Here is a 25,447-nt window from a genome sequence, read left to right as displayed (position 1 = left end):
CAGATAGGAAATGGGAGGGGAGAAGGAGTGGTGGGGGAGACAGGGACGAAGACAGATGCGTAATAGATGCACAGGGAGAGGGGCAGGACAGGAATGGGAGGGGGATCAGAGGGAGACAGCAAGGAATGAGGAAGTGAGAGATGGGGAGGGGAGGAAGTGTGGAAGAGCGGATAGGAAAATGGAAGGCAGTGGGAAAGAAGGTGAGGGAGAGCAATGTCTGAAGAATGGGACTATGAGTGGTGTTGGGAGTCTGAGAGGTGTGTGAGAAGCGGGTGAATCGAGGAGGAATGTGGCATGGAGGAGGACATGTGGGGGGAGGTGTGGTTGAGAAGTGGAGAAATGGAAGGAGGGAGGTGGAAAGGGAAAGATGTAGGGAGGAGGTGAGAGGAGGGAGGAGGCAAGAAAGCAGGGGCAGGTACAGTGATGAAAGGAGTGGAAAACAGAGCATTGAAAGGAGTACAAGAAGGAGGAAGGGGCACAGAAGAGGGAGGGGGACAGGGAGGAAGGAGGGAGGGAGACAAGTGAAGAAGGAAAGAAGTAGAGAGAGGGAAGGTGTGGGACAGAAACAGAAAATAGCAGAAGTAGGCAATTTTGATATTTACCCTAGTCCCATTAGAATTTGTATGTTTATTGGAAGGGATAGTGAGGGAGTATGTCTCTGCTCTACACTATGAGGATTTGGGGGAAGAGGCAGAGATGATTGTAGGAGGAGGAAAGAGAGGATGGAGAGGAGAATGGGAGGAGAGGTGTTAGAATAAGTGGTAACTGGAGGGGAAGATTGGGGGAAGAGATGGCAGGGGACGAGGAAATGGAAGGCAGAGGGGAAGATTGGGTGATGATAGGGAGGGAGAGAAAGTGAGAGAGAGTGGAGGTTTTCAGAGGCAAGTGGATGGAGAAAGGAAATGGATGGGGAGGGAGAGAGGAGGGAAAGGGAAAGGAGGGAAAGAGGAAAAAAGGGAGAGAGTGAGAGGGAAAGGTGTTGGGAGGGATGGGGAAGAAAATGGAGGAAGAAGGGTGAGGGACAAGGCGATGAGTGTGAAGGAGGGGAGGGTGAGGGTGCACAGTGAAAGGGAGAAAAGCGTGGAGAGAGGATGTTAGTTGGAAAAAAGGGTAGGAGATAAAAGGCAGGAGGTGGGTGCAGAGTGAGATGGAAGACTGAGGGAGTGGAGAGAATAAGAAATAAAGGGTCGTGAAAATGCGAGGGAGCATGACAAGTTGGTCAGCAGTTAAAAGGGAAGAGGGCGGCACGGTGGCACAGTGGTTAGCACTGCTGCCTCACAGCGCCGGAGACCCGGGTTCAATTCCCGCCTCAGGCGACTGACTGTGTGACGTTTGCACGTTCTCCCTGTGTCTGCGTGGGTTTCCTCCGGGTGCTCCGGTTTCCTCCCACAGTCCAAAGATGTGCAGGTCAGGTGAATTGGCCATGCTAAATTGCCCGTAGTGTTAGGTAAGGGGTCGATGTAGATGTAGGGGTATGGGTGGGTACGCTTCGGCGGGGCGGTGTGGACTTGTTGGGCCGAAGGGCCTGTTTCCACACTGTAAGTAATCTAATCTAAGGTACAAGTAAGGGAAAGGGAGAGCCCAGGGTGGAAGTGGGGATAGAAGTGCGGGTGAGCAAAGAGACTGGAGGGATGCATTAAAAACAGATCTGCAGATGGCCTCACTCTTTGTTGCAAAGATATTTATGAGGTTCACACATTTGCTAGAGGTGAGAGTGGAAGAAGCAGAAAAGAGGGCTTTCAGGTGACAACTCATAGTGAAAGAAAACTGAAGTCATCTTTTGGTTTAAGGCCACTGCTGGAGTAGGGAAAAGCGTTGTCGTTGAGAGTAGGATTCAATAGTACTCAATATGACCCAGCAATATGGTGGTGTATACTTTTTCCTGCAATATGGAAATTTAAATTCCTCTCTGACTTCATAAAGCAAAGATGGGGAACATGCTGAAGGTAGCAGATTCAAAAAGTGAACTGGTGTGGGCTTGCCTCCAGTGGGATATCTGTTGTACTGGTGTGGAAATGCTCACTTTAGCTCCCATAAGAACTAGATGTGGGTAAAACTGTATTGAAAGATCCAACAGACATTTAAGACAGCTCCTGATTTTTATAGTCCTAAGCACTTCAGCTGTCTGAGATAATATTAAAGCAATTCGATTACAAAGAGCACTTTCATCAACTTGTCATGCTTCAGTTGACTCCAGTTAAGATGGAGTTTAAGACCTTTCTACCTTCAGCTCATATGTTATGACATGATATCATCAGCCTGACTCTTTCAGATATACTGTTTACTTTATGTTAAGACACATCACAACAGAAATAGTAAGGGTTTCACTGGAGACATGGCTTTCAGGGGTGTGTGACTGAAGAGAGGAATAGTTGCAAAAATATCTTGTGAACAGAAGGCAAAAGGCAAAATAGTTAGAAGTCTAAAAAAGAAAGGAAGACTTTCATTGATATGTCATGCTCATGTCCTAGTCTCTCCTGTGAATGGAAACATCTGCCCAATGTCAACTCTATCCAGGCCTTTCAGTATTCTGTAAGTTTCAATTATATCGCACCCACCCCCACTCTTCTAAACTCCATTGAATATAGTCCCAGAGTCCTCAACTTTTCTCATACGTTAAGCTTTACATTCTTGGGATCATTTTTGTGAACCTCCTCTGGACCCTCTCAGGGTCAGTAGATATTTCCTGAGATATGGGGCCTAAAATTGCTCACAATATTTGAAATGTGGTTTGACCAGAGACTTATAAAGTCTCAGAAGTATATTCCTGCTTTTATATTCTAGTCCTCTCAAAATAAATGCCAACATTGCATTTGCCTTCCTAACTAGTGACTCAATCTGCAAGTTAACCTTATCGTGGACTAGAACTCCCAAGTCCCTTTGCACTTTGGATTTATGAATTTTATCCCCATTTAGAAAATAGTCTATGCCTCCATTCTTCCTACGAAAGTGCATGACCTCACACATTCCCATGTTATATTCCATCTATCTCATCTCCCCCCCAAACCTGTCTAAATCCTTCTGCAGCCCCCCAATACTACCTGTCCCTCCACCTACCTATGTATCATCTGCAAACTTATCCAGAATGCCCTCAGTTCCTTCATCTACATCATTAAAGTATAAAGTGAAAAGTTACGGTATCAACACTGACCCTTGCGGAACTCCACTAGTCACCAGGTACCATCCTGAGAAGGACCCTTTCATCCCCACTCTCTGCTTTCTGCCAGACAGCCAATCCTCTATCCATGCTAGTACCTTGCCACTAGCACCATAGGTTCTTATCTTACTCAGCAGACTCCTGTGCAGCATCTTGTCAAAGGCCTTCTGGAAGTCCAAGGATGTCCATGTACATTCATTGGCTCTCCCTAACCTGCTTGTTACCTCCTCAAAGAATTCTAACAGATTTGTCAGGCATGACCTCTCCATCGATTTTCCTGCTTCTTGGATGCTGCCTGACCTGCTGTACTTTTCCAGCAACACATTTTCAGCTCTGATCTCCAGCATTTGCAGTCCTCACTTTCTCCCCATGATAAACCATGCTGACTTTGCCTTATTTTACCACACATTTCTGAGTATTCAGAAATCCCGTCCTCCACAACGGATTCCAAAATCTTACCAACAGCCGAGGTCAGGCTAATCGGCCTGTCATTTCCCGTCTTTTGCCTCATTCCCTTCTTAAACATGGGAGCTACAGTAGCAATTTTCCAGTCCCCTGGGACACTCCCTGATCCCAACGATTCCTGAACAATCACCACTAACACCTCCATTATCTCTTCAGCTATCTCCTTCAGAACTCTGGTGTGTAGTCCATTTGGTCCAGGTAATTTACCCACCTTCAGACCTTTCAGTTTTTCTAGCACATTCTCCTAGATGATGGCCATACTGCTTGTTTGATTCTATTTAAGTAATGAAGAGGGTTTTCTTCTTTTCATGTGACAAGTAATTTGCCATGACACAACCTATTATATAGTCCAGCTACTTTCCTTGACCTTTCTGTCTCCATTTCCGGCAATAGTCTATCCACTAATATCCATTACAAGCCCACTGACTCCCACAGCTGGCTGGACTACAGCTCTTCTCACCCTACGTCTTGTAAGGACTCTATCCCTTTCTCTCAGCTCCTTTGCCTCTGCCACATTTCCAAAGTGGTGCTCTTAATATGTGCTCCTTCTTCTCCAACCGTGCCTTCCCACCTACAGTTGTTGACAGGGCTCTCGACAACGTGCGGTTCATCTCCCGCGCCACGACCCTCACCCTCTCCCTCCCCTCCCAGAGCAAGGTTAGGGTCCCTCTTGTTCTCACCTTTCACCCCACCAGCCTTCACATGCAAAAAATAATCCTTTGCCATTTTCGCCAACTCCAACACGATGCCACCACTAAACACATCTTCCCTTCCCTCCCCCTGCCTGCATTTCTCAGAGATCATTCCCTCTGGGACAACCTAGTCCACTCCTCCATCACACCTAACACCTCTCCCATCACACACGGCACCTTCCCATGCAATCGCAGAAGGTGTAACACCTGCCCCTTAACCTCTTCCATGCTCACCATCAAAGGCCCCAAACACTCATTTCAGATTAAGCAGCGTTTCACTTGTACCTCTTTCAATTTGGTCTATTGCATTCGTTGCTCCCAATGTGGTCTCCTCTATGTTGGAGAGACAAAACGCCGACTGGGTGATCGCTTTGCTGAGCACCGTCGATCTGTACGCAATCAGGTCCTGGACCTTCCCGTGGCTTGCCACTTCAACACACAATCCTGCTCCCACGCCCACATGTCTGTCCTTGGGTGCAATGTTCCAGTGAAGCTCAATGCAAACTGGAGGAACAGCATCTCATCTTCCGACTAGGCATGTTACAGCCTGCCGGTCTCAACATTGATTTCAACAACTTCAGATGATTATCCCATCTCGACCCCTCTGTTTTCATTCTGCTCCGTAATTTTATTTCATTTATTTTTAAAAATTTTTTTCACTGCTCTGTACCTCTTATTTCTTGATTGTCTCGCTTTCTCTCGCTCCCCACTCTGTCATCACCTTTTTCCTCTCCTCTTCCTCCTTTGCTACCCTTCTCCCCTGTTTTCCATTTTGCTCTGCTCCACCCATTCACCCCCCCCCCCCATCCCTCACATATTTTGTCACATAGCTCTGGCTTCAGCCTTGGTCATTCACAGCTCCTAATCTCCCTATAATCTCTCCATGCACTGTCATTATCACCTCTTTACTGCTACCTTTGCTTCTGGAGCCATGACTCGCATTCTCTCAGACCTCCCTAGTTCTCCAGTTTTTTAGCTTTGACAAAGGGTCAGTTAGACTCGAAACATCAGCTCCCTTTTCTCTCCTTACAGATGCTGCCAGACCTGCTGAGATTTTCCAGCATTTTCTCTTTTGGTTTCAGATTCCAGCATCAGCAGTAATTTGCTTTTACCCAGCTACTTTCAATACCCGATTTAGTAAAACATTTAAAGATTGGCTGCAAGATCCTTGGAAATTATTAGAAACTGTCATTCCTCGACAGAATTGTTTCCAGATTTAATTTTATAGTCATTAAGTCGTAGAGAACTTGATTATTGCTAAAATAATTGCAAATTTTTGAAGCTTTTTCTTTTAACAGAAAGAAGAAAAGGAACCATGAATTTGATAAACAACTTTCATAATTGTTTTGTCTCATATTTCAGATGAGTTTATATATTTACATAGTGGTTATACAACATAGTTGTATATAAATCTACAATTAAACTTTCCCCTATAACACGACATGGTGACAATGGGTGGCATGGTGGCACAGTGGTTAGCACTGCTGCTTCACAGCGCGAGACATCTGGGTTCAATTCCTGCCTCATGCAACTGTCTGTGTGGAGTTTGCACATTCATGGGTTTCCTCCAGGTACTCCGGTTTCCTCCCACAGTCCAAAAATATGCAGGGTAGGTGAATTGGCCATACTAAATTTCCCATAGTGTTAGGTGAAGGGGTAAATGTAGGGGAATGGGTCTGGGTGGGTTGCTCTTCGAAAGGTCGGTGTGGACTTGTTGGGCCAAAGGGCCTGTTTCCACACTATAAGGAATCTAATCTAATCAAAAACATCTACTCCCAGCCAAATTTATCGACAAAGCTCTCTTTATGTTCACTCTCAAAATTTCACCCCACCTATCCTCTCACTCACTTCCCACAATTTTCTTCTTCTACATGCTGTCCTTGGTATCATCATTCACACTCTTCTGTAATGACATGAACTTCTGTCCTTTCAATAGAACTGTTAAATGCTTCCACTGCCTATCTTGTCAGATTCTTGGTTTGATATCCAGGCTGAAATCTCCTGCAATCAAATATTACAAATCGAAAGCAACTGACTTCCAATCCATGCCCATTCTTAATTTCTTAGTTGCTCTTCTCCTTGATACTGCTAGGTTAAACCAGACTGTTTGCAATCTCAATGCCCTACTGGAAACTAAGTTAAGCTTTCAAGACAAGATTCCTCTCCAGAACAAAGACTTCCTTCTTCAGTCTCTAGAACATTGCTTTGTTACCAAGATTAACTTATTTTTTTCAGAACTTGTGTTTGGAGGATTATAGGAAGTGGTTCATTAGAGGTTCTGTGGAGAGACCTGGACTGGTTTCTTTTTAAGGTCCATTGAAAGGCCATTTTGGACACATTGGGTCTTTTTAAAAAAAATACATTTCTTGGAAATCATATAGCATAAGCGAATTGTTTGAACCTATTTATTACGAAACCACCTGACTGGGATTATGGCTGTCCGCAATTGGGTTTTGTTTGAGTTTTTTTTAGATTTTAGTTGGGTGATAATCTTCTGAGAAATATTCTACCCAGCTCAGACTTTGCTTTCTGAGAAATTCTTTTAGTGAGTTCAGTGAGACTACTAGAAACCTGAAAAACATCTGAAAGAGTTATTCTTGGCAATATTTGTGCAAACTGCACCTGCAAAAGTTCCAGAGACAAGTGCCTGTATTTGGTGACACCTGTTCATATCTACAGGATGTTAACTGAACGCATTCTTCAACATTACATACTTGGTCCTTTTTCCCTAAAAAGAATTAACATTTATTGGCCAAAGTGTTTTCTTTTCCAAATTCAATCTCTGCAGAGATTTCTTTTCTCTCTACCTGGTGTGTGAATGCTTTGGGTATTTAGAGGGGTAATGTTTATCTTTCTATATTTGAATCTATGTGCCAAATGAATTTGCTACCTTAAATAAGTCTTGTTTTATAATAAATTAATTATATTTTGTTCATCGAAGAAACCGGATTGATAATATCGGTAAGGTAGAGAAGGTATATCAGTAACAGAGTAAATGTTTTAAATATATGTTGAGATCAATGGAATAGTGGGACGAGAGAAAGACAGTGCTTTCCTCCAACCTCAGTTGTGTAACAGCTGTAGCTAACCTTGTCTCAGCTTACCTGCTGTGGAAACCATCTTCCAAGTTTTTGTTGCCTTTTATATTCTAATGGTCTTCTGATCCATCATCCACACTTCATTTATGAAGTTATCCAGAATCTGATGCTTGTATTCTAATGGGCCGAGTTCGTCCATCACTTTGTGTCCACTGATATACGCTGGATCATGGTCCAGTGACACTGCTTTTTCAAACATAATCTGCACTCAAATTCCTCCATCTCTTCAGCTCCACCTCTGCAATCTTCCCAAGCATTAAAATCCTTTGCAAAATTAGCATTCTTTAAGTTTTGTGCTCTTGCATATTCCCCAGAGCCTACGCTTCTAGTGAAAGGTCACTGGACTTGAAACATCAGTTCTGTTTCTGTCTCTACAGAAGCTTCCAGACCTGCTGAGGTTCTCCAGCACTTTCTGCCTTTGCTTCAGCATTGGCTGCCATGCCTCTGGCTGCCTTTGCCCTAACCTAAGATCTGGAATTTGCTTCCTAGATTTATCTGCTGTTCTGTACTTGCAAAAATGCTTCTTAATACCTACCTTGTTGGCCAAGTTTGTAGTCACATGTCCCAATATCGTCTTTTTCTTGTCAATATTGGTCTAGTACATTCCCAGAAAGTACCTTTGTGATGTCTTAATACTTTAAAGGTACTTTGTCAATGCAAGTTGTGATTTCACATCTGATTTTTTATCACTATTTCCACCACTGTATCCCAGTACTCTAGCCCATACCATGTCTTGAAAGATATTAGTGTAGAAGGACAGAAAGAATAAAAATGCTGTCCAGATGCGCTACGATAAAATGTACCTTTACATGAAGTCGAAACTGAATAAAAGTTACTCCATGACATTAAAGTTGCATTCTAAAATAGGAGTGAGCAAATCACAAAAAAGGAAAGTTTATATTTAAATTTTTTCTTGAAAATTAAATACAAAATTACCATTAAAATAGCCTTCAAAATTTTATAGAACAATTTAGTAGAAGGCAAGTTCCATTCAATTAAGTAGATTTTTTTCAAAGGCAGAATGAAAGATAAAATTGCATTTCTGATGTACAATTCTTGATATATATTTTCTAGATAGTCCATTGTCCATTCTGTACTGTTCAAAGAGTTGGGATGAACAAGATTTAAAATTTTATAGTTGCTATTGATGCTATTGGATTCATAGAGATGTATAGCACGGAAACAGACCCTTTGGTTCAACTCATCCATGCCGACCAGATATCCTAACCTAATCTAGTCCAATTTGCCAGCATTTGGCCCATATCCCTCTAAACCTTTCTTATTCATATATCCATACAGATGCCTTTTAAATGTTGTAATTGTACCAGCCTCCACATTTCCCCTGGATGCACCATCCTGTGCATAAATAAGTTGCCCCTTAGGTCCCTTTTAAAATTTTCCCCTCTGACCCTAAACCCAGGCTCTCTAGTTCTGGACTCTTTGACTATTCACCCTATCCATGTCCCTCATGCTTTTATAAACCTGTATAAGGTCACCCCTCAGCCTCCAATGCTGTAGGGAAAACAGCCCCAGCCTATTCAGCCTCTTCTTGTAGCTCAAACCCTCCAATCCTGGCAACATCCTTGTAAATCTTTTCTGAACCCTTTCAAGTTTCACAACATCCTTCCAATAGGAGGAGACCAGAATTGCACGCAATATTCCAAAATTGGCCTAATCAATGTCCTGGACAGCCGCTACTTGACGTCCCAACTCTTATACCTGATGCTCTGACCAATAAAGGAAAGCACACCAAACGCTTTCTTCACTATCCTATCTACCTACAACTCCACTTGCAAGGAGCTATGAACCTGCACTCCAAGGTCTCTTTGTTCAGCAACACTCCCGAGGACCTTACCATTAAATGTATATATCCTGCCTTGATTTGCCTTTCCAAAATGCAGCACGTCACATTTATCTAAATTAAACTCCATCTGCCATTCCTCAGCCCATTGGCCAATCTGATCATGATCCCATTGTACTCTGTGGTAACCTGTCCACTGTCCACTGTACACTGTACCTCCAATTTTGGTGAGATCTGCAAACTTAATAAGTATACCTCCTAAGTTCACATCCAAATCATTCATTAAAAATCACAAAATGCAGTGGCACATCACTGGTCACAGGCCTCCAATCTGAAAGGCAGTCCTCCACCAGCACCCTCTAACTTCTGCATTTCAGCCAGGTCTGTATCCAAATGGGTAGTTCTGCCTGTATTCCATGAGATCTAACCTTGCTTACCAAGTCTCCCATGTAGAAAGCCTTACTGAAATCCATGTAGATCATGTCCACTGCTCTGCCCTCATCAATCCTCTTTGTTACTTCTTCAAAAATCTCAATCAAGTTAGTGAAAAATGATTTCCCCTATACAAAGTCATGTTGACTATCCATCAGCAGTCCTTGCCTTTCCAAATACACGTACATCCTGCTCCTCAGGAATCCCCCCAACAACTTGCCCACCACCGATGTCCAGCTCACTGGTCTATAGTTCCCTGGCTTTTTTTCACCAGCTTTTTAAAATACTAATACCATGTTTCTGCAATTCGTTGGAAGGAAATATGAAATCCTTGTGGTTTTAAGAGTGATGAGTACACCTTATGAAGCTTTTCTTCTTTACCTCTGTTTAGAACTGGCAAACTCACTCAATGGAGTTATGTGGAATAATTGTTACCATGTGATGGTCATATGCTTCACAATCTATTTTGTTTTTGTCTCAACTGCACTTTCAGCTGAGGCGTAGAGTGTAATCACATCTCTGCCACGAAAGAAGAATAATTGCGATACTTGCTAGGAAATTCAAAGCTATTAAATTTGGCTGTGGGTAAATTTCTAGGGCCAAAATGAAATTAGTGAACTCTGAGAAATGCATCAGCTCATTAGTGGCATTCAGAATGCATATGCACATGGCTGTACAATATAAGCTTAAAGTATAGGCTATTAAAAAGAATGTGGCCTCTTTTTTTTTAATAACTAAAAGGCAGAAAATGAAAAGAAGGAGTAAATGGCTTCTTTTTCAGATTGGCCAATTATATTAACCATCACTTGCAGACTTCTAAATTTAAAGGCAGAGTTTCCATATCTTCCATCCGTTCTGCAGATCTTCACTCCTTTCTATGGTGTTGTATGCTGCAAACAGTGCTGGCTTTATGAATCCTGTCAGTGTTCTTTTATTAGCGATACTTCTTTACTTAGATAATTGTATGATCCAGTGCACCCTCCATCACATCTGTCAGGGAGCCCAGAAGTGAAGATGATAATTATATTGTGATCTAGAAGTGCCAGTCTTGGACTGGGGTGGACAGGGTCAGACGTCACACAACACCAGGCTATAGTTTAGCAGATTTATTTTGAAATCACAAGCTTTCTGAGCACTGCCCCTTCATTGGGTGAAGTTTAGTATTGCAGTCACTGAAAACTCTGAAAGCTTGTGATTTGAAATAAACCTGTTGAAGATCAAGGTTCATAACTTAGTAAATTGAGTTCTGATCTGAAAACGTTCTTGGCAATCTGACAACAAAGTTGACAAGACTCTACCCAATATTTGCACTGATTCACAAATCTGTTGAAGAGAAATAGATTCAGAAATGAAATGAACTTAAGCAGAAATTAGCTTTACTCACTAAAGGTAATTATCACATCTTGTTGTGAAGTCCCTTTCATAATTCATATGATTTGTATATAAATTTTGGGTTTAGAAATTGAAGTTTAAGCATAAAAAAAGGATAAATGCAATTGGAGCATACTTATTACACTTACATCTATTTCATTTAAAACTTTGGGGTCATCTTGCATTAAGCGGTCAACAGCTAGAAAAGTAACATTAGAAGGTCCATTGCAGGATAGGGCAGCTTTGGAATGCCAGTGTTTGATTGATGCCCAGCAGCCTTTCAAATATGTTGCAGGCGCCAGAGATGCTGGTCTATCAGCAGAGATCCATAACTGGCGAGCAGTTCTGTGAATAGTGCATGGTAAGATGGGGCTAGAATTGGGCAAGGAGGCATCATAGTCGTAGTGTTTAGTTAGTGAGGCAAGAGGTCTCACTAAGCCTCGCCCCAAGAAACCCTCCAAAATATTTGACAAAAATGGCACTTAGCCAAGAAAATGTAAGATTCAGCCCATAATGTCCACATTGCTTGCAGTGATAATCCAGAGAGATTGTTTGTTTTGTGAGTTAATGCTAGTTAAATTCACTCAAAGAACTCTGAAAAGCTGTAAGGGAGGTTAGGAGGTGATGTTATCACTGTAAAGTTAGCTAAATTGAGGGCTACTGTAATGTTCGCTCGTTATGTAGCCATGCCTTTTGTTGTGTACTCGTTATGGCCGCAATGCTCTCTCTGAACAGTGAGCACTTCTTTTTATCTCTATCCTTCTCAGCTTTGTCTTTTGCACCATTAATTTAAAGTTTGTTTACCTTTGCTTACAGGGATCTTTAACTTTAGTCCTGGAGCTCCAAAATTGTTATTTTCCAGCCAAACCTCGAATCAGGGCTTCTGCTGTAGATCCATCTTCTGTAATGAATCAGTACCTGCCCAGTATGACTTGTCTTTTTATTTTGTTCCTAGTCTACACAGCCTTTCCTGTTCTTCTTGCCATCTCAAAGGTAATGTCTGGAGTACAGTCAGTTCTGCTTTAATGTGGTAGTTCCATTCTCATGCAACCCCGTGTTATAAGAAAATGGTGTATTAGCAGCACAATTTAAACTAATGGCTTGAAACGCATTATAACCAATACACATTTTAAAATTTTGTATTTTAGAGCAGTACCTCCAGTTCATCTATTGTGCTATAGCTAATTTGTGTTAACGAAACACACATTATAGCAGAATGACCTGTACTGTTTTTATCCTGCCATCTTTATACAGGTTCTGTGTGCTGCTTCTCTTCAACCTGTGCAGCTGCTCACTCACTGAGTATTCCTAAAGCAGTAGTATTTTTAAAGTGGTAAACTCAGTTGTCATCTGAATTTATTTCTTCTTGGGTCAACTGGATTTTTTCACTGTTGTTACCTTAATATTTTTAAGCAACAATCATTCTGCTGATCACAATGCTATATATCTGTGGAACAAACTACGACCTGCTACTGGTTGCGATAAATTGCTGTCACCAATCCTCCTCTTGATATTTGATCTGAGGGCTTGTTCTAATAAAAGTAATGGAAGATGAACTACTAGTGAGGAAGGATGGGCATTTCTTTTAACAAGCTGTAGTTCATTGCATGGTAGGATTAAGTGTTAATCAACCATAGTTACAAAAAACTGTCAAGAACTAGGGTCAATATAACTGACCCCATCTGGAACTAGAACTTGCTACCCAAGACTGTACAGAATCATCCCACTGTGTGGAGCCTAATGCCAATCTTTATCATTAACCTTTTCAGACCCAGTAACTTAAGAAACATATTTCCTAACCTATTTATGTTATCAATTTATCTGCACAACAAAGTCCTTAAGGCTTGAGCAGAGATACAAATTTGAGAACATACAAAACAACAAGGTTATACAAAAGATTATGAAAGTTGGCCCATTCTTGGCATGCTCTATTTTATTACTAAATTTGGGAAAGACATGCTGTTACGCAGATATGCTCTACATATACTATAGGCATTGATCAAAGAGGGCAGGATGCACAATGTTGCTGACATTTGCAAACCCTGTAATGGTTTAAATCATGCCACTGCATTTTTATTAAATTTCACAGAAATATTCTTAACGAGAGGCCAAGTGACTTTCCAGATTGTGGCCAGGCTTTCATCCATGTACTTATAAAATTAGGTTTAAGCTTTTCAAAGTCCAGCTGTTTATTGGCAGAAATCACACTTCCCCATTTTCTGCCATTCAAAGGAAGTTATAAAAGTCTGTTGGTTGTGGCTTAAGTACTTCAAGGTGAAGTATGTGGCATGTGAGCTTGACACTCCTTTCCAAGATTTCCATTGCACAGTAGCAGATCTAGAGATACTGTTGCCTTACCTTGCACCTTATTTTGTTCATCCTTATCCTATTCTTGCTGACCATCACAGGCTATTGGTCCAGCAAAACTGGATTTTGACATTCACATCCTTGTTTAAAAATATTTCCACAGCTTCATCCACTCAAAATCTCTACAACCCTCAAAAACAAGGCTTCAAGAACTTGGCATTTTGAACATCATAACATTCCCCTATTGGCAGTGGTCATGCTTTCAACTGTCTTGTTCCTGAACTCTGCAAGTGAATATGGTAAGTTGAATTGTACCAGTCTTGAGATGGGCGAGAGTAAGCATGTTTAAATAAAATTTGCCTGCTTCCTGCCAACAAGGTGGGTTTTGACAGGGATCAAAGAGCAGGCCTGTGGAGTCCATTGCAAACAGGCACCAGATTTCAGCTGCATGAAACAAGCATGAGTCAGAAGTACACCTGGATATGTGCGCTTATCTATCTGATATACAAACCTGGGCAGGATAATGCAAAGGAGGGTATCATCAAGCATGAGATTTGCAGCTCCTTTCACTCCTAACTGAAGAACAATTTCGGTGTGATGGGTGTGCCAGTATTTAAATATTCTACCAGATTTCAAAAATTGCAGTAACATGGCTGCCATTATTTCAGGTATGAGACAAACATTTTAACAAATGTACATGGAGAGAAATCCTACTTCTGCTCTGCTCAACATCTGAAGGATAACCTTTGATGATCCAAAGTAAAGCTGAAACAATGAATGAAAAAGCTGTAACAATGGTATCAAACACATATCTTACATTCAGAGAGTCACTGATTGTGTGCAACAAATGGTTGTGCATGAAAGTAAACATAAAATCTTTATAAAAAAACAAAATGATCAAGTCAGACATGATATTTAATCAAAATTCCATCTTACCCCAAGATATTTTAACCATGTATGCCCCCTTCCAGCTCCTGTTGATGTGATACATATTAAAATATAGATTTCAAATACACAAATAGTTGAAAGACAGCATCAGCAAGTCAATAGGTTGAGTCAATCTTGTATTCTGACTGGAAGAGAAAACAACAAGGATTAAAAGTCACTGATTTTGGAGCTGTCAGAAGGAAAGTAAGGGGTGAGGTCTGAATTTCTTGAAATTAGTTTGATCAATGAGACTGTATAACATCTTTCAACAAGATGAGCGAATACAGCAGCACAAAGTCACATATACTTTGTAATAGAAAGCCAAGGGAATGAAATATGAGCCAAAGACTTTTGATAGCTCAGAATGCACAGTAGACGTAAAACTTTAAGAGAAATAAAATGTGTTGGAATAACCAGGTTAAGGTGCTATAACTTTAAAAGATTGTTTACCTAACTGCCTTTAATTAGAAATGTCTTTCAGCCTTTAAAGAGAAGAAGCAGGGAGATAATTTCTGATTAAAGTCAACAATTTCAAATAGGAAGTACTTAAAATAGGAAGATCTTCATGTAGAAAAACAGAGGTTTAAGAGGGAATTCAGGCTACTGAACCTTCAGGATTGTCATAGAAACTGGAATTTTAAAAAGCTCTGCACTCTTGCCAGAAATTCAGGAGAGAAATCATTGCAGCATTGAAAGTATTTTGTTCACTTTGTTCAACCACTTTAGTTTATTGGTTACAAGAAAAATTAAGATGGCATTAAAGGCAGTTTGATTGGTCATCCTGCCACATGATATGATTTAATCTCCAAAGATATCCAATACAGTTGGCAACCCTAAAGGAGTTTCAAGGCATAAAGCTGCGACCACTAAAGGTGCAATTGCCAATGGTAAAAAGCAAAGGGGGCAAGAATGCCAGAATCAAATGGGTGCAATTTGTGATGCTGTGGGAGACAACAGTGGAGGTTACAGTGATAACTATAAGTATCTTGTATTTGTTCTTGAAATATAAGTGTGCTGACAAGGCCAATATTTACTGCCCATTCCTAAGTGCCCTTGAGAAAGTGGTGATGAGTAACCTTCTTCAACTGCTGCAGTCTATTTGGTGTGAGGCACACACCCACAGCAGTTGACACACCACAAAAGGCTTGCGAGGCTATTTCAGAATCAAGTGAAGAGTCAACTCCATTACTGTAGATCTGGAGTGGTATGTAGGACCATTTGAAGTGAGGGCAGCGGATTTCTCCTCTGAAGAGGACAGATTTTTTTTAAACCACATTTTCCCAATCATGATTAACAAGGCAATCACCTTCTTCCAGATAGACTGATGGATTAGTTGAATTTAAATTATTACCTAACTGCCTTCAATCAGAAATGTCTTTCAGCCTTTGAAGAGTTCAAATTTGAACTCGTACCTCTAAATCAGTCAGGTTTTTGTTTGGATGAGGGCAGGGAAAGGGTTTAAAGAATATATATATAGACATTTATTAGGAAGAAAAGATGGAGGTTGGATCACAGTTTAAAAAAAGATGAAGATGAAGAGAAAGAGGCTTCCCCAGGGAGAGATGGGGCTTGGCACAGAAGTTGCTGAATGAACAAGAGCCATCCATCCTGGCTGGGCTGTGACGTCACGCGCTTTTTCTGGACTATCATTAAACGTAAAAGGAGAGACCAAAAAAAAACAATGAAGACCAGAGGAGACCTGAGAGAGGCGAGGCTGTGAGTAAAAGACACTCTTTTATATTACTGATGGACTATAGAGCGGTACTCTGATACAGCTAACCGGCAAACCCTTTCCCCTCTCTTCACATTTTCTTTTTTTACCTTTTTTCCTTTTCCTATTCTCCTCGAGCCCGAGGCCTTGGGAACGACCGAAAACAGCCGGACCGTCCGCCTCCACAACCACTCACTCACTTTCTACATTTTTGTTTTGGTCTGTTTTTTTTTCTTTCCCTAGGGAATGCGGTGATTTTAAAATGAAGTTCAGGCGCCGATTTCTCCAGAGGATGTTTGTTTATTTTTTTTAAGAGAAATTGTCTACCTTCGCCGCCGCCGCCGGTGACGCGCATGCGCCTCCGCTGGCTCTTGTTGGAGGGTAACTGGGGTTTGGGGGGTTCCCTCAATGAACCCAACACCTGGATCATGGGGTCCCCGACACCACCTCACGTTACCCTACCCTATTCCACACTATCTAATCCCACCTCCCCCAATCTGCACTTTCCTGCCCCTTCGTGGCCAACCTTAGCCTACACCACCTTACCTCACTGCACACTACCCTAACATAGCTCACCCCATTCCACAGAACAGCTACTTAACAAGTTCTAGGGCCCCTCTACCCCAAAATACATTTTGCTATAAAGCAATAAATTCCTCCATGAATCCAACACCTGGATCGGGGGGTCCCTGACACCACCTCACATTACCCTACCCTACTCCACACTATCTAATCCCACCTCACCCCATCATAGCCAACCCATCATAGTCACTGATTGTGTGCAACAAATGGTTGTGCATGAAAGTAAACATAAAATCTTTATAGAAAAAAAATGATCAAGTCAGACATGATATTTAATCAAAATTCCATCTTACCCCAAGATATTTTAACCATGTATGCCATGTAGCCCACACCACCTAACCTCATTGCACACTAGCTTAAAATACCTCCCTCCACTCCACATAACAACTGCTTAACAATCCTAGGGCCCCTGTACCACAAAACACATTTTACTATAAAGCAATAAATTGCACAATAAACCACAAATACAACATATCTGTTCTACATATGACATTGTTATTCTATTAATACAGTTATGCATTGTTCAAAGGTTTACAGAAAGACAATCTTGCATGTTTTGTGGTGCCCTTCATAACTTATGGGTATTGCTGAGTGCTTTAGAGGCATTGAAATACTGTACTTTGTCAGCCAGTTTTGGTGTGGCAAGTATTTTTTTACAAACTGATTCTTAGGTTCTCTGGACTGAGAATGACTGCTGGTGTATTATCATCTGAGATGGCTGGTCAGTCCTGTATGTGATCTGTGAGCTTGTCAGTTTTTTTTTGGAACCACTGTCTATGCTGCCTCAAGTATTTATCTAGTTTTCTTTTCAGTGACAATTGTTTGAAATCTGTAGAATCTGATTACTGATAGTTGTATTTATTGGAAAGTTATCCATATTTATCAAAATAATTTATGATTTTGCACTTCCACCTTTTAAAATCCAAGACCAATGAAGGCTTCTAATTATTAGTGGCAGACGGAGTTTAATTTAGATAAATGTGAGGTGCTGCATTTTGGGAAAGCAAATCTTAGCAGGACTTGTACACTTAATGGTAAGATCTTAGGGAGTGTTGCTGAACAATGAGACTGTGGAATGCAGGTTCATAGCTCCTTGAAAGTGGAGTTGCAGGTAGATAAGATAGTGAAGAAGGTATTTTGGTATGCTTTCCTTTATTGGTCAGAATATTGAGTACAGGAGTTGGGAGGTCATGTTGTGGCAGTACAGGACATTAGTGAGGCCACTGTTGGAATATTGCGTGCAATTCTGGTCTCCTTCCTGTTGGAAGGATGTTATGAAACTTGAAAGATTTACAAGGATGTTGCCATGGTTGGAGGATTTGAACTATAGGGAGAGGTTGAATAGGCTGTGGCTGTTATCCATGGAGCGTCGAAGGCTGAGGGGTAACCTTTAGATGTTTATAAAATCATGAGGGGCATGGATAGCGTAAATAGATAGTCTTTTCCCCTGGGGTGGGGGAGTCCCGAACTAGAGGGCATAGATTTAGGGTGAGGGGGAAAGAAATAAGAGACCTAAGGGGCAAGCTTTTCACACAGAGGATGGTACATGTATGGAATGAACTGCCAGAGGAAGTTGTGGAGGCTCGTACAATTGCAACATTTAAAAGGCATCTGGATGGGTATATGAATAGGGAGGATTTGCAGATATATGTGCCAGGTGCTGGCAGGCGGGACTAGATTGGGTTGAGATATCTGGTCGGCATGGACAGGTTGGACCGAAGGGTCTGTATCCATGCTGTACATCTCTATCACTCTGTATGCAATGATAGCATGCAATTTTCAAAACTAAAATTAGAGTTCATATATTAAAGAAGAACAAATATCCTTTGGAACATAATCTCACAGCCACTTGACACATTGAAATAAATGATCTAATGCCCACATTAAAATAGTACACAGAATGTTATAAGAATTCATTAAAAGTAATTCCACACTCCCAATTTTCAACTTATGTTCCTGCATTCACAACTGCCCTTGAAATCCAGGATCACAAAAACAACCATTGAAATCTTTTTCTACCAATATTGTTAGCTGTATTTCAAGCTTGGATGCATTTTTTTTCCAGTTTGGGAATATGACAGTTATCATAGAATCCCAACAGTGCAGAAAGAAGTCATTCAACCTATCGAGTCTGCACTGACTCTCCAAAGAGCATCCCACCCTGTCCCTATTACCCTGCATTTACCATATTTAATCCACCTAGCCTGCACATCCCTGGAGACTGTGGGTCAATTTAGCATGGCTAATCCACCTAACCACGTCTTTGGACTGTGGGAGGAAATTGGAGTACCTGGAAGAAACCTGAACAGACACTCAGAACATGCAAGTTCCACACAGACAGTTACCAAAGGCTTGAATTGAACCTGGCTCCCTGGTGCTATTTGTAACATATATATAATTTTTCACACAAAGTAGTGTGTCTGGAAAAGGCTGTCAGAGATAGTGGTAGATGCAAGTACAATTTCATCATTTCAAAAATATTTAGACAGGTACATGAATGGGATAGAGTTGGAGGGATTTGGACCAAACACAGGCAAGTGGACTAGTTTAAATTGTGAAATCTTGGTAGCATGGGCAAATTGGGCTGAAGGGTTTATTTTCATGCTGTAGACTTCTATAAGTAAATTGTGCCCTAGCAATTTTCCATTTCTTAAATTAAAGCTATATCACATCTTTTGTTATTAAGGTTCCATGTGGCACTGACACAATCAATTTCACCTCATATGATACAGCTGCAGTCAGATAGTTTACTTAGTCTGAATGTGCATCCTTTTGTTTAGCTTTTTCCTGGGTAATTTCATGTTTCCTGTATTTTGATGTGGCCTTTTTAAGCTATTTCTCACTAAACTGAATTCAATGCATTAATTACAAGAAGGATTTATTTCCTCCTCCATGACCATACTGTAAACCTCTATGATTCTAAGAAATATAGGTAATAAATGACCAAGGGGCAGTTAAGGAAGTCTCAACTGGTTAGCTCACATCCTTTAGGGATGATCACATTGCATCCTTTTCCAGGTTGGTCCAACTGTGACTCAAATCCTATATTGAAATCCTAGCAGCACTTTCTCATAGAGAGCCACTTGAGATGTCTACATCCAAAACATCAATTATTCAAGTCTCGCCCACCATTTGGAGAGCTGGCAGGGAACCACTGCCACATCTAAGGCAGTGACAGAATCAGAAAGCACTAAAGTGGCCACCTTTGACTCTTTTTTTTTTCCCCCTGTAATTGAGGACCCCCAAAGCAGATGCCAGAACCCCCAAGGGCTGCTGGCTATGCATTGTGTCACCACCAGTGGGAGTGGAAGCTCAGGGTGGCCCTTGTTCCCATCAGCAATATCATTGGCACTCCGAGTGAGCAAGGATAGGTCGGGGATCATGGTGAGAATATCAGGGGAACATGGGTAGAAGACCAGGCCAGGGTTTGGCATTCAGCAATCCTCGCCCCTCTTCTCTGCTGGTTCCCCTGGTGAAGCACAGACTGTCTGATAACCTACTTGGGTGTCAGCTTTGGCGTATGGGAAAGCTGTGAGGGCCTTCCCTGGTGAATCCCTGTGGCACCACAAAACTAAGGCAGGCTCCAGGATAATGGATGTCATGTAACTCATTAATGAGCTGAATTAACATCCACTGATGACAGCCATTATTAGTCTACCCTTCCCACCACCTTAATCCAGGGTGGTTCTCCCACCAATGGTGGCTCTCACATTAATGAGTGGGCCTGACCCACCCTGGAAATTGTCATTAAATCTGGGCCCAAGTCCAAAACAGAGGGTTGAGTTGGTCTCTGACTAAGTTCAGAGATATGTTATGTCCCAGCCTCCTCAACCCAAAGTAGATGTCTCTTGCCACTGTCACTTGTAACCTGTAATAAAATGGTGATTTCACCATGTTATTGTGAACACTGCCAGTCAATGTAAAATGCTGGCTAACTGCTGGGCGGCACGGTGGCTCTGTGGTTAGCACTGCTGCCTCACAATGTCAGGGGCCTGAGTTCGATTCCAGCCTCAGGTGACTGTATGGAGTTTGCACATTCTCCCTGCGTCTGTGTGGGTTTCCTCTGGGTACTCTGGTTGCCTCCCACGATCCAAAGCTGTACAGGTTAGGTGAATTGGCCATGCTAAATTGCTCATAGTGTTCAGTAATGTGTAGGCTAGATGCATTGTTCAGGGGTAAATATAGGATAGTGGGGTAGGGGAATGAGTCTGGGTGGGTTGCTGTTCAGAGGGTCGGTGTGGACTTGTTGGGCCAAAGGATCTGTTTCCACACTGTAGGGATTCTATGATTTAAGATGAGAATGCTTTGTTTGTTGCAGTGTTATTAATACTACAGACAAAAATTACCCTTCCAAAATATAACCAAATCTGTCACTCAAGGCTGAAATTCATATTTTACAGTAATTCTATAACTGTTTCATCAGAATGACTAACCTTGTTCTCCATTTAAAAAGTCCTTTGTGATTTGTTTTTTGTAGAAACTGAAACATGAAGTTAAATGAACGAAGTGTGGCATATTATGCCACCTGTGATTCTCCAACTGATAAAACTGGATACTTGCACAAAAAGGGAGAGCGAAACACTGCTTATCACAGGCGCTGGTTTGTTTTGAAGGGTAATCTGTTTTTTTACTTTGAAGAAAAGGACAGTAAAGACCCAATTGGAGTGATCATACTTGAGGGATGTACTGTGGAGTTATGTGAATCTTCAGAGGATTATGCCTTTGCTATCAAGTTTGACAGTGCTAAATCACGAACATATAAAATGGCTGCTGAGAGCCAGCGAGAAATGGAATCTTGGGTTAAAGCTTTATCTCGTGCAAGCTTCGACTATATGAGAATTGTTGTGAAGGAACTCGAGAAACAATTGGAAGAGATGCAGCAAAATAGATCCAGCAGCCGTAAAACCCAGAAAAAATCACTATTGCGAAAGCAACCAAACTATCCTCACAGTACACCACTAATCTCACATAATTTCTCTGTATCTTATAAGATTCCTGTTAAGGAGAATGGTTATGTCCCCTGGAATACCATTCAAGATCAAACTATTGATAGTGAATTGAATGGTAAAGCACACTCTGTTAATGACAATAATGATATCTCAAAATGTGTCTTAGACCATCCACCTGAAAGACCACTACATACACAACGCTTGCCACCACCTCTTCCCCCTAGGAGGAGATCAGCAACAGGAGGTGTAACATCTGCAGTTGGTGGTCTGATGCTTGCCCAGGATGATAATGCACCAACAGGAGTATTCAGCTTTACTAGATTACATGAATGGTTTGGTAGGGATATAATACAAGTGCGAAGGCAATGGCAAGAGAACAAGTTTGGAAGTATTGATCAATCACAACCAGATCAAATTGTTTGAATTAACACTATATCACTCCTTGTGCAGTTCCTTTGAAAGGACAATATTGAGCTTAAGTTTTAAACTTAATTCTGTTTTTTTTTGCCTCCACATTCTAATGTTTCATGGAAAGTACACAAACAATACTATACATAAACGTATTTTTAATTTCTATTAAAATCTGGCTGGAACCAGCGAGTGAAGCACTTACTATAGAAATTGAACATTTGGAGTGTTGTATATCATTTGCTTTTTCTTTCTATTTTAGCTTTACTATTCCTGATGGAGAAATGAAGATGCAACTTAAGGAAAGCCCTAATTTGTTTTTAAATGGCCTAATGAGTAAAAGTACCAATTTGGTGCAGAACTAATGTCTGAATATAAAGGTTTGGCATCCAGTACTTTCTCACCACAGCCAGAACTTTTATTAATTTACCATAGTAGTTGGCCATTGCCAGCTGGTGGGAGACTACTTGATGCCCCACCCTTTTGGGAATGGACTGCTAGCAAGCTCTCTGTAGGTTTCTAAAAGAATAGCCGTCACTTGGAGCTACTGGTACCTGTTCAACTGAATCACAGCATGTGACAGGTATAACCTTTTCTTTAATAAGTAGGTTCCTTTCCTCAAATAGATCTTGCAACCCATCACTGGCATTACTCAACAATTTTCCAGCACTGCCATCTCTTAAAAGTTCTGGTTAATCATTTGAACTTGAATAACACTCATTTTACAAGGAGCTGCTTTACAAAACACTAATTCAAATAACTACTACACATTAGCATTATGAAAATACAGTGATGACAAATGCTAATTAATGTATAGTACTTTTATTTGTCATGTTTAAAGGGAACAGATACAGTACCTCAAGTACCTTGATCAAACACCATAATAATTGAAGGCATCTGTAGAGGAATACATATTTTATTGTTTGGAAATCCATTTGATTTGTTGTTTTATAAAAAAAACTAAGTACTAATGTGTCAGGAGTTCCCAGGGGCTTGAATCAGGCAGCTTTAAAAAAAACCCCACTACATATATGTTTCAAACCACCTCTGCTCCCTAGCATTGGTGTAATATGTAATACTGAGCCATACAGGACACATGTACTCCATGTTTGGTCCCTTGGTCTAGGCAGATTCAGTTGATCTCAGGTGAGATATGGGACATGGGACAGGAGATAAAATTTGCTCAAGTTTCTTGAGGCAAAAGAACAAAGGTTGGATTGTTTTTCTGATCACCATAGAGTAACAATTGCTAGGAAGTACAAATGTGGATATTAAATGAGGACAGTTGAAGCATAGCTTGAGAGAATACTTTGTCTTTTAAACATGGCCCAATTATTCTTTTTCAACTGCAGTCACCCCTGGCTTTCTCAAAATGACTTTTGTTTTTTTTTCTGTCTCTGGAAGATTGTATGGTGACAGACAGAGTTGTTGGTCCTCGTAGAATGCACCATTTCTAGGGTAGGGTGCCAACTAACTAGATCCTTTCCCATCATTTTTACACCTCCATGAGCTTTCAATAGATGGGGGTGATTTATTTTTAATAGCAAGTTTTATAGACCGTTTTAAAAAACAAATTATACTTGGATCTTTGGCAAGTTATTGGTTATATGATGTTCAGGTGGAATCTGTGAAAATTACTCTGGCTGTATTTTAAAGAAATCTTTTACCAAGGTTCTGATATTATTAATAAATGGATAGAGCATTATTAATTATTAACTGAGGCATTTTCCAATAATTAGCATTCTAAGATTGCACATCTGGTAAAAGTTCCATTTAGCATTATATAGGCAAAGTCAGCCAATGTCATTAAAGAGTATCACCACAAACTGTAGCAGAATTGATTCATTAGTAGTGCAGTTTTAGTGGTCTATCTTTTGAACAACAAGGCCATGGCTGAAATTGACAGCACATCATCCAAAAATACAACTATGGCAGAATTTTTAAAAGAAATTCTAGCATTTAATCTGTACTTTTATCTGCTGTTTGTCATTACCACTTCTGTAGTCAAATAATCAATTGCCAATCACTCCCCTGGCTCTTACTACAAAATCATTATTTGAAATATCATTGTCACTTATGGATCTGATCTTCAACATATGTTTCCTCACCTTTTTATCTCTAGTTTGGGGGATAAAATATCTATTGGCGTGAGTAAAGAGAAGTGGAACATTTAGTGAAACAAAAGTGCAGGAAAATTATGAACATTTTAAATGAATGGTTAGATGTTTACTAAATGTTTCAAATTGGAGTTTGGCTATCAGGGGATACAATGTTTAAGTACTTGTTATTTTTTGTTGCTATCCTCTCTTCACCCTCCCCAACAAGCACTCCTGAACATAAGTGTCAAACTATGAACAGCTAGTTTTTGTAAGTGTAGTTGAAAAAGCAATGAATTAACTTTGGTGTTTGTTACCTTTTTGATAGATTCTCCCTAAGCTATGAAATACGTTTAATATGCCTCTGTACTTCAACTTACTTTCTCTTTTGGTTGGCAATGCTAAACATGATTACAGTTGAATAACCTTTTATAAGCAAGGAAAAAAGATTTTATTTCCAATATTAGATGCCACTTGACTATGTCATACACAGACATCACAAAGTATGGTAAAAGAAATTCTTTCACATTCATAAAACATGTTAGATATCCTGAGGGCAGAATCAAAAATATTGTTTATGGTTTTAGAGGTATAAGGATGCCTCTCCCTCAACTTCACTGTGTTTATGATTTTTGTATACTGTTAAATTCTTTATTTTTAAATAAATGCAATCATTTTAAGAGCAACTTTATGGATGACCACATTTTGCCATGATTGAGATGTAGCTTCGCCCAGTATATTTCAAAAGTTGCACTTTAGAAAGAAATATTTATTTGCATTATCCCCCTCATTAATTTGCTAAGCACACATATCAAAGGTAAATGTTCAGAATAAACAAATCACTGGTGAGCATTATTTTCAAATTGAATGTAGAACTGCAAAAAAAGTGTGCTTGAAGCATAATGATAATAATGGATGGGCTTTCTCAATATCCATATATCACAGCCATGTATAGAACAAATATTAGTTACATTTTTTTAAGTGTCTACATATATACAAGTGTTGCTGTTTGCCTTTTAGTTTATTTTAGGGCAGCAGGCTTCAAAAACCCAATACTTTATTTTTCAAAGCAAGGAAGTAATCTGGTCAGTATCTAAGTTAAACTATATTTGTCCCAGGGGACAGGTACAGGAATTGCTTTCAATAGTAATACAGTGATAAAGTTCTAAAAAGTATTGTAATGACTATTGCAGTGCCATTAAGTGATAGAAAGGGAGTGAACGCAATTCAAGAGAACAGGGAAAAGCTGAGAACAAATTGGAAAATTCTGGTTATTTTTAATTGACAAAAATTGCACTTGAACCGTAGATTCATGATATAAATGACAGGGGTCATTGATTTTAAAACGTACAGTCCAGGCATGCTTCTAAGATATGCTTATGCCATAAAACATGCTTATGTTAAGTTCTGAAAGGCTAACTAAATTTCTGTTTCTGTACACATTAAAATTA

The 25,447-nt window shown here is 40.5% G+C and overlaps 1 protein-coding gene across 1 annotated transcript; it reads left to right on the top strand.

Annotated features, from left to right (window-relative positions):
* Positions 1–15,854: 15,854 nt before the first annotated feature.
* On the top strand, positions 15,855–23,033 carry pheta1 (PH domain containing endocytic trafficking adaptor 1). Its single transcript, XM_072587537.1, has 2 exons — positions 15,855–15,966; positions 21,021–23,033. Exon 2 carries the CDS (start codon positions 21,031–21,033, stop codon positions 21,913–21,915), a length of 885 nt encoding a protein of 294 aa, XP_072443638.1. The 5' UTR covers positions 15,855–15,966; positions 21,021–21,030; the 3' UTR covers positions 21,916–23,033.
* The last annotated feature ends 2,414 nt before the right edge of the window (positions 23,034–25,447 follow it).

This window comes from Chiloscyllium punctatum, chromosome 17, assembly GCF_047496795.1.
Source record: "Chiloscyllium punctatum isolate Juve2018m chromosome 17, sChiPun1.3, whole genome shotgun sequence".
NCBI lineage: Eukaryota > Metazoa > Chordata > Chondrichthyes > Orectolobiformes > Hemiscylliidae > Chiloscyllium > Chiloscyllium punctatum.
This window is presented reverse-complemented; position numbering and strand designations above follow the sequence as displayed.